General features: G+C 32.8%; 1 protein-coding gene across 3 annotated transcripts in view; it reads left to right on the top strand.

Moving 5' to 3' along the window:
* Positions 1-17,451, top strand: part of LOC119632362 (peroxidasin) — a 104,116-nt gene that overhangs the window by 58,259 nt on the left and 28,406 nt on the right. For all 3 annotated transcript variants that reach the window (XM_038025223.1, XM_038025222.1, XM_038025224.1), the window contains 4 exons: positions 9,682-9,897; positions 10,048-10,119; positions 10,400-10,641; positions 14,844-15,824. In XM_038025223.1, coding sequence (XP_037881151.1) covers positions 9,682-9,897; positions 10,048-10,119; positions 10,400-10,641; positions 14,844-15,824 — 1,511 coding nt within the window. The remainder of the gene's footprint in view (positions 1-9,681; positions 9,898-10,047; positions 10,120-10,399; positions 10,642-14,843; positions 15,825-17,451) is intronic.

The raw sequence follows: 17,451 nt of genomic DNA on the forward strand, positions 1-17,451 counted from the left end.
AGGCAACGCAATAGCAAAAAGTTTTAAGGATTTTATAAGCAAACGATCTGACAAAGATAAAGCTGCCGCTGTATTTTATACGTCATTCTCTTCTTAATGGAATCGATGTGTAATTTAAGAAATTGATTTGTTTGATCAAGATTTTTTCCATCCATTACTTGGTCACTTAATTAGTACGAAGAACTTGAAGTTTCTGACACCTGCAACCTAATATTCTTTTAATATTTTCCTAAAATTCCCATTAATATCCGACAACTATATCAGCTATAGAATGTTATTCTCTTCGCCAATCAATCTCTTAATTGCATCCCGCAATAGGGAGAAGTAAGCTTAGTCTGATTGTTTGCTCGTCTATCGTACATTAAATTCCCAAAAATTGCAGTAAAAAGTTGAAACTTAGGGCATAAACTAATCAGTTAAAGCCAATCCAACTAACCCCGATTCTTAAAACTATATAAAAAGCAATTTTTTTTTTAAAAAAACGTCATCAATAATTTATGGTTCGTAGCTGTTTTCTTTTTTAATATATTTGAGCAGCTACTCGGAGGGTACTAAACAATCGGGCAGTTGTCCTCTTTGTTAAATTGAAGAGCTTTGTCATTAGGTTGGTGTGTTCCCAAAAGAAACTTTGAAACGTTTGACTTTTTCTATAAATTTCCCAAACGGACTATGATGACTACTTGGATTCAATCATTTTATAATATATTACCTTGTAAGGACGAAGATGATGGTAAACAAAATGATAATAAACGCTATACTATTTGTAGGGCGAAGGCATATCAAATTTTTGTACAAATGTATGCAACACCCAGAAAGCTCGAGATAGATGTACCTTTTATTATACCTATCGATTCAGGATCTCCTTCTGAATCGATTTAAGCTTCCATCTCCATTTAACCGTCTTTCCGTCTTCTGTCTCGGCGGAACCGAGGATTCGGAGCAACTTCCACACGCAACACATTACCTTGTATAAATCTCGTTATATGAATAAGTATAGATTATTCAATGGTGGACCGTGTCCCACTATAGTTTTTTCATTTGTTTATTTGTTTGTTTGTTTTTTGTTTTCGGTACATTGTTTATACATATTCGGGTTTCAATATTACTTTAAAATAATTTCAAAGTACTGTATATATGGGCATTAATTCGTAGCGAAACTCGAGTAACGTTCAAATACGAAATATTCATCGAGTTTTGGTATATGTTTCGAAACACTTCATTAATCATTTTTTTAATTAATAGATTATATGTTTTCATAAATGCGTAATCATCTACTTAGCCTATACAGAGCTTCCCTGCCTTAATATATACAAGAAATATTATATATAGGTGAAGAGAGAACGCTTCGTGACTCTTTTCATTAAAATTTTAAAATACATTTTTTCAATATTTTAAATTTGAATATTTTTTTTAATAAGGCCATTCTTCCATGTGTACGCTTGTAAAATATCTAGAATTTTTAGGCAAAACGAAACCAAATTTTTTTCATCCTCTCCATTCTCTCATCATCCTCTCATCGTTCTCTTGCCTCATGCCTCTTGCAAGGTCATCATTAACTGAACTCTATAGAGGGCAAGACATATGCTAATCGAACGGGGTAAGGTCAAGCCACACGTACAGTTACACCAAAAGTTCCCAGTCAAGTGACATTTTAATTAAGTTAATTCTTACCGAGCTAGTACAGATGTATGTGTTGTCTGGCATTGTCGTGACAGCGAAAACGACTTTCGTATAGGTCAACTCTCGACGCTTTCCCTCAATGGTCGTTTTTTAATCGCATTACCTGTTCACATAATATGGTAATGGCGTCAATACAAGCTTTGTCAACATTTGTACAGCTTCATTCACTTTAAACCCTTTATTACCCTATGCGACCCAGTTTTATATAATTTCGGAAATAGTTCGACTTTGTTTGTGCTCAGCAACAACTTGTAAATGGAAATTCGCTCAACTAAATCTTTCGATTGATCAAACAGACAGTGGGCAATTTTTACGATCGAAATTTCAAGAGCTCAAGCCGCTAAACAATTTGCAAGTGCTTTTTTCCGCCAATGTAAATTGTTTTAAATCATCATCATTCGAAGTCCGTGGATCGTTCAAATTGTCGATCGGTCTTTAAAGGCTTTATTAATCAGCTTATACTGATCGCTTCTTAATTGCATGCATTGCATTTTTCAGTCATTGGAAAATTATATATAGTCGCTATAAACGAAATGATAAAATTAATATACTTTTTCATATTAATTTAATGACAATATAAAAAAGATGAAGCGCGAAAACGTATATGTATGAATATAAGGTATCATATAATTGGCGTTCGTTGTTGAAAATGTATACATATATAGATATACATGCAGCCTTGATCACCTAGAGTCTATCGACTTAAGCTTAATTACAAATTATAATTAAAATTTTTTCAATTATGTAATTAAATGATCTTCTTCTTAGCTGACATAGTTGCTTCAGTTGTAAATCTGCTATATCTACTATCTATAAATATAGACGAAATTATTAAACATGAAAAATTTTAGTTCGAATTATTTTTTTGCAGAGATTGGACAAAAACTTTTTCAAAGTAATGACGAATTTAGGGCAAGCGTTAAGAAACGACAGTTCTCCGTGTCAAAGAGGATACGTCGCAAATTTGCCGAAAGTATAGGTCTCAACAGCAAAATATTGAACGAGTTAGAAACTCGTCTTGTTAGGGTTTACTCGTTTTTTTTTTTCTTCTTTTTTCATACAGAGAGAAACTTTTTGCGCAATTCCTATGAACCGAGACTTTTCGCATCTTTAGGATCACTTATGCTGCCTCTTTTTCTTTAAATTACTTAATATATTAAAATTTATTATATAATTTATGCTATAATTGAAAATAAAATAAAATCTTTTTACATGAAGCGTATGCTATTTTTGTGTCCATTGCTGTATTGTATACGCACATGTTCACAATATACGCATTATCATATACACACATATATCATTTTGCAATATTCCAGAAAATTTTCTAATGAAAACTAAATTTGAATTTACCGCTAGTTGAACACGCAATGAAAATATTGATTCAATACAAACGATCGCTTTCGTTTTTACCGTTTCAATGTAAGCCATCGTACTAATACATCTTAAAACATGTTAAGGATGCCTTTTTTTTTTTTATTTAACGAATAAAACCATCCAATAGCGACAAAAAGTAAAAAGCAATAGTAAAGGATAGTTAACGATTGATCAATAAAGCAAGCGGCCCACTTAGTAAATTTTTAAAATTTCTTCCTCGAGATACAATAATTCAAATACCGTGCACCATATCTTGCACAGAGTATGTTAAGAATATACATATATGTACCAGTAACGCCCAGAATTGTATATCATTGATTTAAAACTCTCCCCCCCGCGCGCCCCCTCTCCCTCTCCCTCTCTCTCTCTTTGTCCATCGGTCTACGATTCTATGTGTCCGTCGCCCGCCCGTCAACTTACATGTCGCAATTTTTAAGATGTTTTCATGAAATTTGATTCAATGACATATACTATTGAAAATTCATTGGGGTTCACGTCTTGTGATTGGGCAAAACACATGAAGCTCTTTGAGGCGGTTACATAAGAATCGCTCTTCAATTAAGCGAGACTTTTGCTTGAAGTCGTTATCTTGGTAGAATTTATATGTTTCCAAAATACCGAGTCTGTCCAAACTTTCTTTCAAATTTTGCTTCAATATCCTTAAAAAGCCCTTCTTGCTTAGCATACGATCCGTAAACACCGGTTTTCTGACTTCATTGCCACAGTGCATACCAAACTATAATATGGCCATTGCCATGTTCACCGTAAGCCGTTAGTGCGAGAATGTAATAGGAAGTTAAGACAGGAAAGCGACGTTTCTAAGTTCATTTTTTCCACTAAGAATTGTGCGCCGCCTTTTCCGCCAAATTCTAGTGTCAGATTCCTATTACGTTCTTGTACTAACGCCTTGCGGCGAACCCGACAATGGTCATCGTATCGAAATTTTATTTTTTTATTTGAATTTTGTTTTTCTTAAGAAAAGGGCGTATAAACGATTTGGTTATGGCAGATCATAATCTGCTTAATTTGTTTTTATTAGAAAAAAGAAAAATTCCCTTTTCTCAATTTTAATTTGTATTTAAAACCTGATCGCATTCCTTCAAATAAATCGAATTATTTTCCACATCATACGGTTTACGTGATGCGGAACTAATCTGGAACGTAACTTCTTTACCGGACAGTTATGCATTATGGCAAATATATTTGTAAGATGTTTCTTGCCCCGCGTACCGTTTTTGGTAGTAACCAAAATCCATTTGTACGCCAAGCCGAACTTTTTAAACTAACGTATTAGAATCTAAAGACTAATTATGATTATCTTTGACTATTTGATGCAACGTAACGATGTATACCGAGAACCGTTCACGCGGCAACGCAAAATACAAAATTTCCACTCATGAACATAAAACATGTATTTGTTCGAAATAATTACATTTGTTCGTTTGAACGAGTAAAAGAACTAAACTCATCTGAGACGTTATATTTATTATCAGTTCTATTATCACAATGACACTGTTAACAGTTTTGGTAAACGCTCGTTATCTGGCTAAGGTGGGGGGCATTGAAAGCATTATTGTCATAATCAATTCTGATGGATTGAAAAAACGTTTTCAACTTAATAAAAATTCGATACTTTGTAAAGTAAATAATCACTAAACCATCGGATGAATAAAAGCGTATAAATATACGACGCATATATAAACGTAAATACTCTCTACTAACTATTCCTATTCAAGGAAAAAAGTTTAAAAATTTTTCCTTTTTATTGGAATATTTTGAATGTACATGTGTTCGCATTCACGAATGGAAAGAGAATTACACGCTTAAGCCAAAGGGAAACCACAAATACCAACCGATGTGTTTGAGGTTTTTGCAGTAAACGTGAAAAAAAAAAATTTCTTCTTCCTTTTTTTTTTTTCATTTGAATACATACGCATATGTTTGGACATGAATGAAAAACCACAACCGTTTCACCAAAACCTAAATGTGTATAGGTTTTGAATTAAAAAAAAAATCATATCACGTAAACTTTATGAGAGAGAAAAATATGCGAAATAATTTTATTTTAGTGCAATTTTTACATTTGAAAAGGTTTTTATAATTTATGTTTTAGTCTATAAGATAAAATTGAACTCTCTTCACATTATCATAAACCGAGATCGGTGAAGCTATATTCGTTTGCCTTTTAACTTCGTAATACCCAAAAAAGGATATGAAAAAGACATGATATTACTTATCAGACACATTGACTGAAAGACAGATATTGTGATTCAATTAAATGGCCACCAATTCTCTATACGTACATACAAAATCTTACATCTGTTCTTAGCGATTTGATGTTTCATGTCTTCAATTTCGATTTTTACACATGAAGTTTGAAAATAGTTTACTATATATTGGGAAAACGGATAGAAAACCCGGAAGCGTAGGAGCAATCAAGATGCACTCTTTTCAACTCTCTCGCTTGCCCTTACAAGATCCGATAACAGTTGACTTAATCGAATATATCCATTTTCCCTATTGATAAGACGATTGCATCAGAAATGGATCTCCATCATTGAGGATAATTTTATAATGAAAGTCACTTCCCATCTTCGTGGACATGCAAATAAAGCCAAGTCTTGTATAATAGAACTTAAAGTCTTACGACAGTAGCAGTAGCAGTAGAAAGTTCAGTCCTTGATAAAATGGCACGTAATTGCTAGATTTCGTGTAGAATGATAATTCGCAAATCAATTTGAAAAACTTGCAGGAGATCATTTTTATAATTATAGCAAATATTATTGAATGCGTGCGTAGTTTATGAACTTCGAACGAAACAACCTATGCTATTTAGAATTTCTCCCTGTCAAATAAAATTAATTTGAATGAGATCAGGTTGAGGATATGAAATTTGGAAAAAAGACCCTTCACTTCCTACGTTCATCTTTAAAAAATTATGTAATTAGGATATGAAGCATACTTTTCGATTTTTCAATTTCAATATATTTTTTTATTTTCATCTTTAATATCGAGCTTAGTTAACTTGTCTATGAAACTTTCGCATTTTTAATTTACGAGGGCTACTATAGAAAACTAAAAAAGAAAAAAAAAAAAAACAAGGGGATAGAAATTGAATACGAATGTAAAATCAGTCAACGGTCATCTAAGATTCTTTCTAAACTTTTTCGCTTTGCTTTCCACGCTCCATTTTTTTTTTCTTTTTGTTTTGTTTTTAATTCACTTAAACGAAAGTGTAATTCAAAGAATGCTTATGTGTGAGAATTTAATTAATTTCATTTAGTAACCGACTCTATACGAAATCCCGTAACAGCCAGCAATAATAATAATAATAATAATAGCACCGACCGACAAGCAAAACTCTACCACAGACTTAATGTCTAAAATGTCCGAATAATTTTGGTCTCATCTAACCAAACATGGCATGGAACTAAATTTTGTAAGATATATAAAGCCACAACTACTATATACATAGAGTTTGTTGTATCTGGATACAGAGCCGGCATACATTCATGCATGCACGATGCATGTGCATTTGCATATGCATATTCACTTACATATAATACAATTCTCCCTACATAAGTATGTAATGCGTTGGAAAATAAATGATTTGCGGTTACCATACAAACATTTGTTCTAATTAGATTTAGCACAAATTTTGCATAACCGCATTAAATCGTAGTATAAATTTGTCTCTCCTTCTTCCTGCTCTCCTACCATTCAGACTTTAAATGACTGACGTTACGATGACTGATGTTTTGATTTTTTTTTTTTTTTTTTTGGATCAACTCTTGTGACGGCGCCGTCTCACTTTTTTGCAGTCCTTTCCTTTCCGCTATGTCGGCATATGTGCTTCAATTTCAAATTTCTTTTCATGTTTTAAAGTTAATTAATTCGTATCATTCAATAGAACAAATTCTTTATAAACGCTCTCTTACGCTCATTATGAAAAGTTTGGAAAAAGCGACGGCTGATGAAAACCTCTGATACACTTGTTTAACTCATGAAAACTCATGATAAATAAAAACAGATAGACATTAACTAGTCTTGCAGTCAAGATAATCGGTTTCGATCAGCGACTACTTGCATGCTCGACTAAAGGAAAAAATTTTCAATTGCACAAAAGATGCGTAGAAAATTTGTTGCTGTATTCGCAAGCGTTGACGATAAGCGCCATTATTGGGTTAAGATGTGCTTTTGCGGATTAAACATTTCCGCGATCAGTTTGTAATGTATTTTCTTGAAGTTTCTACACAAACAACCGATCAATAATTGAAATCGAACTTGAGCATCCTAGGCATATATGCTTTCTACCCCTTAATGAGAGGAATGAAGCAATTTTGCTTTATATGACTTGCTTAATAAAGTTATTTACCGTTTATTCGATTAATTGAAAATTTTTTTTAGAAAATGCACACACACAAAACCATTTTAATAAAACATATAACATATAACATATATATATATACATATATATATATTTGATTTATTGACATAAAGTTTACATGTGATAATAGATTACAAAATACTTGCATACTTGATCGATATTCGATATTTACGTAATTCCAAAACAACGTTAATTGTTTACTGCATTGCATTATAGTGCTTTGCGGTTACAATTTTTGCATGAGATAGTTTCTTGCAGAGAACTGGGAGATATGTTCAACCATGTGTCTATTATTGGAGGACTCGATACAATTCGTAATTTTTTTTTTTTAATTTTCTCGCCGTCAATTAAGAATAAAGACGTAATTTACAAATCGTTTTTTTTTTTTTTTATAGACGATATCCGCGAGACATCGAACGGAAATCTTATCAGTTTGAGTTTGTATTAGTCTATCTATTTATTCCTCGAAGGTGACCATATGCATATTGCAAATTTTTATTTTCTCACTCTTTTACAAGCTCATTCATCAGGTTATTTCTCATACGCGACGAAGAGATACACACCATAGGCTATATCCAGATGTTTGTTCATCAGCTTACTTGCTGTACGAACAATCGCCGCCGCAAGCTTTTTATATAATAAAACACTGAACCACTGTTAATGTGCTTTTAGTTTTTGCCCTCAGGTCGTGGGCTGGCTTTAGTTGATTACACTAACTAAAAAACTGATGCAAAAAAAGATCAATAGCTTAAAATCTCTACAAAAAATATTTGTGAAATTTTGCCAAGAATATAAAAAAGCCGTTTAAATGTCTAAAAAGAAAACAATTTCAAACGACACGGCTAACTAGTGCTTGCGATTAGCCAGTAAATTAATTTATTAGGGATTCACGTCTCGTCCCAAATCGAATATACATACATATATACGTATATATGCATATATATATACATGTATGTATCATATATATATATGTAGGTATATATATATATATATATATATATACGCATGTAAAGCGAGTATCCCATAAGTCTTTCCCCGCTTCGCTATACGTAACTTCAGGCTATGTTGGCAAACATGCGCAGGCTCGTCTCATAACCTTTTCAAAGTATGTTTCGTTGGTGAGAAAGTCTCTTCTAACATCTTTTTCTATGCTGTTCAATATGGATAACCAAAAGAACCATTTCCGGCATGTTATGCTTCATTGCTTTAAAAGACGTAGTAGTGCGAAGGACACTACAGACGAGACTTGTATCGTTTATGGGAGTGGTACTACGACTATTAGAACTGACCGCAATTGCTTTAAGAAATTTATAACTCACAAATTTTGTTTTAAGAGATGAAGACGGCATTGCCCGCCCAACGTACGGATACAGATCTTATCAAAAATATGTTCACTGAAAATCCGCGATATAATGAATGCCACTAACATTGCCAGGATAATGATACATAATAATCATTTAACCAAAATGGAATATGTCGTCTGTAGATTTCGCATCCAAAAAAAAAAAAAAAAAGAAAAAACGAACCTTATGGGACACCCTAATAGATATATGTCTCTTACTCAATTTATTTCCGAGCGTTTATTGCATAAGTTTGAAAATCAGAGCTTAATCGCATGCAATAAAATTTTTCTACATTTAACACAAAAACAAATTCGGAATAATTTTACGTTCAAATTAAATTTGAGAAGCCACTGTTAACGCCACACCGTTGCAATTATCATCTCCATCATCAAGATTAAAAGAACACAATACAGATGAAATTTGCTAAATGGATTTTATCATCTCTACTAAGAGTGCTTAGAATGTTTACAATTGCTTGCTTTACAATTGAAATCTTTAAGATGTTTCAACTATTCAAACTGTTAAACATACATGCACACAAACAAAACAAAAATATATATATATACATATATATATACATATATATATATATACATATATATATACATACATATATATATATATATATATATGCATATACGCATATACGCATATACGCATATACGCATATACGCATATACGCATATACGCATATACGCATATACGCATATACGCATATACTCATATACGCATATACGCCATATTCATATATGTTACGTAACAAATATTGAATGTGTGTTTAATCAAACAAAGCTTTTAAGTTATTTGCATTTATTTCATTGCTATGTACGGCACTTACTTAATCCTTATCTCTTCGCCTTATATTGCATTTGTTTTCTCTTTTCTGCTCTTTTGCAGGGATTTACGTTTCAATAGGTTTGAGGAGTTGCCAGCAAATGCGTTCGAAGGCTTAACCCAGGTGACCACATTGTTTCTAAATGAAAATGAAATCTCATATGTAGAAGAGAGTGCTTTCGATGGCTTAAAATCCTTGAGGTTTCTCTATTTGAATAATAATCGCATTAGTCGCCTGCCAAGCAACATCTTTCAGCAATTGAAGCAATTGGAAGCCATGTAAGTATAGTGTCAACACCATTAAGTAAATTTACACCAATTGCATCAAATTTAGATCGAGATGAGAAAATATAACACGAAACTTCATACTAAACGCGCACAAGTTTAACAATTTAACGCAATTCTATTTTCATTCTGTTCTATTTACAGTTACTTAGATAATAACGATATATGGCAAATCGATGCCAACACTTTCAGTGATTTGCCCCGTTTAAATCGCCTGTAAGTATAATAATGATAAAAACAATCAAAATGATGATAATAATGATGACGATGATGGTAAAGAAATTTTCCCATACCATACCATACCATACCATACCATACCATACATAAATAGATTTTTCTTTCCAAACTTTATTTTCAGTTTTAAACTAATTTATTTGCTTTTTTGTTTTTACATTTTTTCGCTTTCTTTTTGCCTTCATCTCTATCTCTCTTTCTTTCTTTCTTTCTCTCTCTCTCTCTCTCTCTCTCTCTCTCTCTTACACTTGGACTCGTTCAGTTTTGTTTTCAATAATAAACTCACGAACGTACCAGTGAACGCTTTCAATCGTTTGCCCAGTTTGAAACGTCTACGACTCGATGATAATCCCATTGACTGTAATTGTGGTGTGTATTCGTTGTGGCGTCATCATCAACAGCATCCGCAACGCAAAGCCATCACCATTGCTCTGACTTGTGAGACGCCCGCCTCACTGTATCGTTATGGTTTTAGCAATTTGCAGGAATATCATTTCCATTGCAGTAAGTTGATTATAAAACATAGACGCTCAATGCCTCACATACACGCACACAAAAAAAAATACATACACGCACACAAAAAAATACATACACATACACATACACATACACACATACATATATATACACATACACACAAATTGCATATCAAAGTCCGGATCTGCGGGTAAGTAACTAGATGACTGAGGTATAAATAGTAAAAGAAAAATCGATATCACATTGGTCTGACAATGTAATGCAATCAACAACAATTATATTGAAAATATCAAGAAGTAAAACAACGAAAAATTTTCTTCATTAGTGTTTTTCTTCTTATTTTTTTTTTTGTTTTTGAGATGTGAGAGAATTTTATTTCTCTTCCTAAAGTTTGAAAATAAGTTTTTTAATTATACGGCAACATTTAAAATATCGTAAGCAATGCTTTCATTCTTTTTCACCTCCACCACAGGATGCATATTAAATTTTTCGAATCTGAATATATCGAAATTGTAAAACATTTAAGTCAAAATTTTAAATGGCATCTTAAGCGTTTGCTTCGTTGTTTGATTTAATAGACATCCGATATATCAAGTAAAATTATTTTTCGTTTTATTTTGCAATCAACTATCGTATATTTCTCGGTAGAGAATATCATAAGAAATTTCACTTAATCCGCTTGAGGTAAGAATCGCAACTATTAAGTCAGTGTTCGCGACTTAACATATTTGATGACATATGACGACTTATACCAATTTGGCTCACATTTTCGCCTCTAACTTGCCTATAGTTATATACATACGTATGTGGAAAACATAAATCTAATATTTTAAGGCATTTCTAATACTTTCCAATAAGTAATGTTCGTCAACTTGTTGACTTGATCTAAAAGAAATTTTCCGGCCTAATAGACTTTGCACGACTTTACATACTTGACATGACTTGGAATTTTCAAATAGCCAACATCACAGGAATTGCATCTACTAAACACATATATCATTTGTTGAAGTCAAAGAAGCAGTTAATCAGCAGTACACATTAAAACATGTCCTATAAAATTAAATATTTAGCACCTCAGGCTTCCACTGCATAAAAATTAGTTACTACGACGATCCTTTAAAACGAAAAATATTGCATGTTTTTATTCACTAATTAGCTTGCTGATAACATTTTCAAAAATAATTGTGAGAATGTATATGTACGAAAACCATCCATCCCATCATTTGTTGAATAAAAAATTCGTTGCTCCTGCTGAGCAATTCGATTTCGATAATAAACGGACTACCATTGACCAATGTCTTAGTATCTTGGTTTGATGCATACGAGAAGTCATTGGAAATAAAAAAGCTGAGGTAATGTTTGCTGTTCAAACTTCAAAAATTGCATACAAATCCAATAAAGTGTCTTCTTAAAGCCTGTTTATAAACAATGTATTTTTCTATGCTAAAATTAATAGAAAGATAGATCCACCACACATATAAAATTGGTAGCGGGATGCCCTTTAGAAGTGCTGTAAGTCCGCTATTGTATACAATTTTCATGTCAGATTTTCTAATCGTTGATAATATGTAACTGTCACATAAGCAAATAATGTAGCAATCATATTTTCATCTAGCGATCCGGATCTACAGATTAAATGCTAAACTGTCACACTAAACAAGCATTCTTGTGCTTCACTTTTTTTGAACGGGGATAACGACTCCAATAAAGCTAATGGGTAATAGTAGTACTAGTAGGTAGAAATAAAATTAAAGGTAGCCAGCAACTTGACTTGAGTAGCGAAAGGCTCTATTGCTAACTAATTCTTAACTTGATCTAAAGAATAAACACATTTTATTCAACCTATGGCATACAATTGTGAGCAATAGCCCGCTCTAGTCGCTCTAATATTGAGATCCTTCAAAATTACCAAACCAAATACTTTGTCCAATTGTTTGTTCTTTTACAACAAAACTATTTATGACGATCTATGAATATTCTAAATGTTAACAATAGAATGGAACACTTCTCATGCTACGGAGATGGGTATAAAAAGAAGAAGCAAGCAATATTCTTCTGACAACTGGTGTAGAGAAGACTAAGAAACAAACATGGAAATCAATTAACTATTAATGTTGATAAGTTGCTGGCTTTAAGAAAGATTGATATAAAATATTATTTTTTGCATTTATTAGCAAATTGAAATTGAAATTATCCACACTTAGCACATAAACTAAACTTAATGCATAAAAATTACGAATTTCATTAATTGTTATAATCCGCCTGAGTGGCCGAATAGGCAAGAGTCTCGACTAGCAAGTCAATGGAGAGATTTTAATAAAGCCGGAAAGTCTTAGATGCTAGTGCTTTAAAACTTTTAGTCTTCGATTTTATTCTCTGGCTAAATTTATAATAACAATAATAATAATTATTATAATATAGTATTAGACCAATATCTGCTTGCTATATATAAATATATATAGTTCAAATTAGAAGTTTATTTGCCAAGTCTGCTCACATTAGTTTGGTATATATGAGACTATCTTTGGCTGATCACGCATGTTTTCCAAATTAATATTTGCCACGAACCTAGAAGGGTGCGTGTACTCCTTTTGGCATTTTTAAGACGCAGAGATGTTAAGGAAAAGAAAATTAACAGATGAGCTTTTAAATTCACGTGGCTAAGCTAAGCTGATTTAGCATAAGGCGCTGAACTAGTGTATCTAGGCTATAAAGTTAGTTATTTTGCATTTCTGAGCTTCGCTAAGGTATCGGAAATTCACTCTAAGACAGAAATAAATTTTTTCTTTTTAATAAAATTTACATAAATCTTAATCTATTCTGCTTCAATTGCACAACGTCTCTATTGCAGATTATTTAAAAAAAAAAAAAAAAAATATATATATATATATATATAAGAGAAAACAAATAAAAATAGAAAACAAATGTACCTTTAAATAATAGTATTATTGTTATTGAAATTTTTCGACAAGCAGCAATAATTTCTGTGTAAATACAAACACCAATGCAAAATAAAAACAAAAAAAAAAAAAAAAAAAAAAAAGGAAAACATTTCTATAAATAAATAAAAGCATTTATCTACTATACTATACTTTGGTGCAGCCAGTCATTTTCTATTCAATCGCTATGCCAACCGCAACATGGCTCTCATGCATGAATGTAAACAAATTTTTTCTCATAACGCAGATATTATTCATAAACACGCATTGACGCAGTTTCTAGCAATTCGCTTTCCGACATGTTTGTCCTGTATGCCTGTGTAATGCAAGCAAGCGTGTTAAAGAAAAGCAAATATTTGCCTATTAAGGTTGAGTAGAAATTTTTACAAATTTTATTATTAAAAATTGGTGAGATGGATGACTTACATAGTCAAGACTGAGCCGTTAATATAGCCCATCTAGGATGATCTAGACCGTGGGTAAAATCACACATCATTTTTTAATAAGTCGCGACTTTAACGGTTTTGCTGTATTAACAAAACTTCTTCTCAACAATAGACACCGACTGAATTTTTTAATGCAAACCAAGCTTATTTGGCATGTTTTTATCCTAAATCAAAACTTCACGTTAACTTCTGCATAGCTTAATTTAATAGAATACATACTTTTATTGAGTATGGCCCTTCGGGGAATACTCGTGGCGGTTGTGGTTGGCTGTTTCAAGCCAAAGTGGAACAAATCGTGTGCAGCTACGCCTCACCCCTGACCAGAGTGGGTTTATTGATCCATACACAATAAACAATCTGGACTCTGATGCTGTTTGGGCCCCTAATTTATAGGGATTTTCTAACACGCCAGGGGGCGTATATTATGCTTAAAGTGGCTTGGGCCATCGTGGGGTTAAGCCGTCATGGCAGGAACCCACGTTAAACGCAGGTTACAAATCTGTACCAAATTTCATGCTATACTATATTAAACATAACGAGAAGTCTTTAACCATTCGGATCTCAATTTACATGATAGGTGTTTTCATTCGAAATTTTATATTCAAAAAAAGTCGACTTCCAACTTAATCAATAACCAAGTTCTTACTAAGTTAATACCAAAAAAAAAGGTAAAAAGAAGAAATTTTTAATGAAGAATGTGTGTATAATTACGCGAGTATAAGTGTTAACAGCGTCGATCCAAACCGTTTATTATCGCCTTTGAGTTTTTATTTTTATTTTCATTTATATTCTGTTTTTTTTTTTTTTTTTTTTTTTCTGATTTCTTCTATTTGCGAATAAATAGAGAAGCCGGAAATTATAACGGCACCGCATGACATGCATGCAACAACAGGTGAGACGGTGGAATTGCCGTGTCGCATGACCGGTGACCCGCAGCCGGAAATAGTTTGGATGCAAAACACAAATGAAATCAATGCAGACTTTGCACCAAAAATGCAAATATTACCTACGGGCACATTGAAAATCGATGCATTCAATTCAAACGATATCGGCATTTATGAATGTATCGGTCGCAACGAGGTAGGCGAAACACGTACCCAACCCATACGCATAATGATGATGATGATGACGCCGACGACGATGACGACGACAACAATGACGTTGCCGAAAAAGGGCACAAATGCAAATAATAATAATAATAATAATAACAATCAATATGGACCGTACTATAGCAGTGCTGGTGGCAGTCATAACGACAACAATAATAATAATAATAATAACAACAACAACGTCTACGTTAGCAATCAACTATGGCATGACCAACAGCACATAGAAACCGAAGAGGCGCAACAACATCAACTAGAGCTGAATCCCAGGCATACAAGTAAATTAGCAACTAACACTGACAACAATCGTGTCGAACAACACAGGAGCAGCAGCAATACTAATAGCAATAATAATAATAACATCTGGCATGCGTATGTTCTGTCATCTGATGCAACTACACAAGGTCCAGCTAGCAATGTAACGGGATTAATAGAGCAAGCGCATCCACGTTTCATTCATACTCCCAAAGACCGCGTAGTGGCTGTAAGTGCTATTGAATCTCTACGGCTTGATTGCGTAGCTGTGGGTTTCCCTACACCTGAGATTCAATGGTATTTCAATGGTCGTTTAGTTGCACAATCAACCGATGCACTACGCATTCAAGCGAATGGTAGTTTAGTTATAACACAACCATCATTACAAATGACTGGCGACTATCGCTGTCTGGCCACAAATCCGTTGGGTAGCATAGAGGCGAACGCCAAAATTGAAGTGAAAGGTAAGTGTGCGTTACAAAAAATAAATAACAAATACAAAAAACAGAAAAAAGGAAACAACAACTAAGAAAGTTGTATTCGGCACGAGCCGAATCTCGCATACTCACCACCATGTTTTCCGCATTCTACTCTCCGAAAATTCATTTATTTGCTACTCATATTCCTATCGGTATTATTAAGAAAAAAATTAATCCACAAGATCGCGGTGTCTGCGATATTCATTTTAAAATTAACCCAATTTTAGGCACATAATATGTAATATTCATATGATATTCATGTGTACAAACATTCTGTCTTGTTTGTCTTACGGCAAATAAGCATAAAATTTCAAGAAAGGAAAAAAAATAAAATTTAATTACTAGCAACTTTGTCCGGGCATAGGCAATTGTTTTTGTTTTTTGCACGCGAAAGGTAGAATACTTCGTAGAGTAAATGTGAAAAATTTCAGTCTTGTAACTTTAATAATTTCCAAGCAACGAGCAAAAAATCCAAAATAATTTTTGCTAAAAAAAAAAACTTAGGTGCGTTCAGTTTACACTCCACTGCTCGCTTCTGCTCTAACCAATTGGGCCCATTTTCAATACCAACGTGCGCTCGATAAACTTTCAATGTTTCTACCAAATTTGACGTCAGTATCTTCATTTTTGCGAGCAGGGGAGTGCCAACAACAAAACACCACGTAGACATACATACATACATACAGACAAACAGACAGGGCAAAATCAATTTAGAATTTCACGCTGACCAAGAATATATAGGTACTTTATAGGGTCTCTGAGCCTTCCTATTAGGTGTTACTTACATATATTATGGGAAAAAAAAAGAAAACGATTGAAATAAAAAACAAGAACTGATATTAAAGAGATATACAAAAAAAAAAAAAAAAAAACACAAGAGACCAAACAATAAATATTAGGTAGAATATAGGATAGGATTGGGTAATTGGGTATGATGAGTGTGAGCGTGCATATGGTGGTTCATTAGTTTATAATTTTAAATTCTAATGAATTCATAACATGTTATTCAATAACATGCATACAATAAAACGTATATATCGTAATATTATAAAATGTGCACGCACACATATGCGATTGTCAAAAGCCATTTATCGCCTAGGATTTCCCATCACCCCCTCTGTGACTACTATTTTCAATTATTATTATTTATACATACATATATATATATATATATATATATATATATATATATATATGTATATATATATTCATATCGTGCATCCAAATGCGATATGCCTTAATGAAGCCTTTATATGCATGATCATGGTGTTGTATACCACAATTTACCACATATGCTGTCCATGTCGTCCATGTGCTATTGCATTTTAATATATTCATCCGTCCGTTTGTGCCTGTGTGTATATATTTGTGTATTTTTAAATGTACTTTAGTGTGAATGAATTCCAATATATATATATATAAATATTTTACACATGCATACCAGTGCGACGGTTACTACTTTAAAAGAGACATCGGTCCGCATATTGTTGATTATTTCAAGTTTATATAAAATTCAGTTTAGCAATTTATGTTTTACATACGCACTGCGCTGTCTTCAATTCCACAATTCAATGCCACAATACACAATCCATATATAATACATGTATGTATA

The sequence above is a fragment of the Glossina fuscipes genome, unplaced genomic scaffold (genome assembly GCF_014805625.2).
Source record: "Glossina fuscipes isolate IAEA_lab_2018 unplaced genomic scaffold, Yale_Gfus_2 1, whole genome shotgun sequence".
NCBI classification, from domain to species: Eukaryota; Metazoa; Arthropoda; class Insecta; order Diptera; family Glossinidae; genus Glossina; species Glossina fuscipes.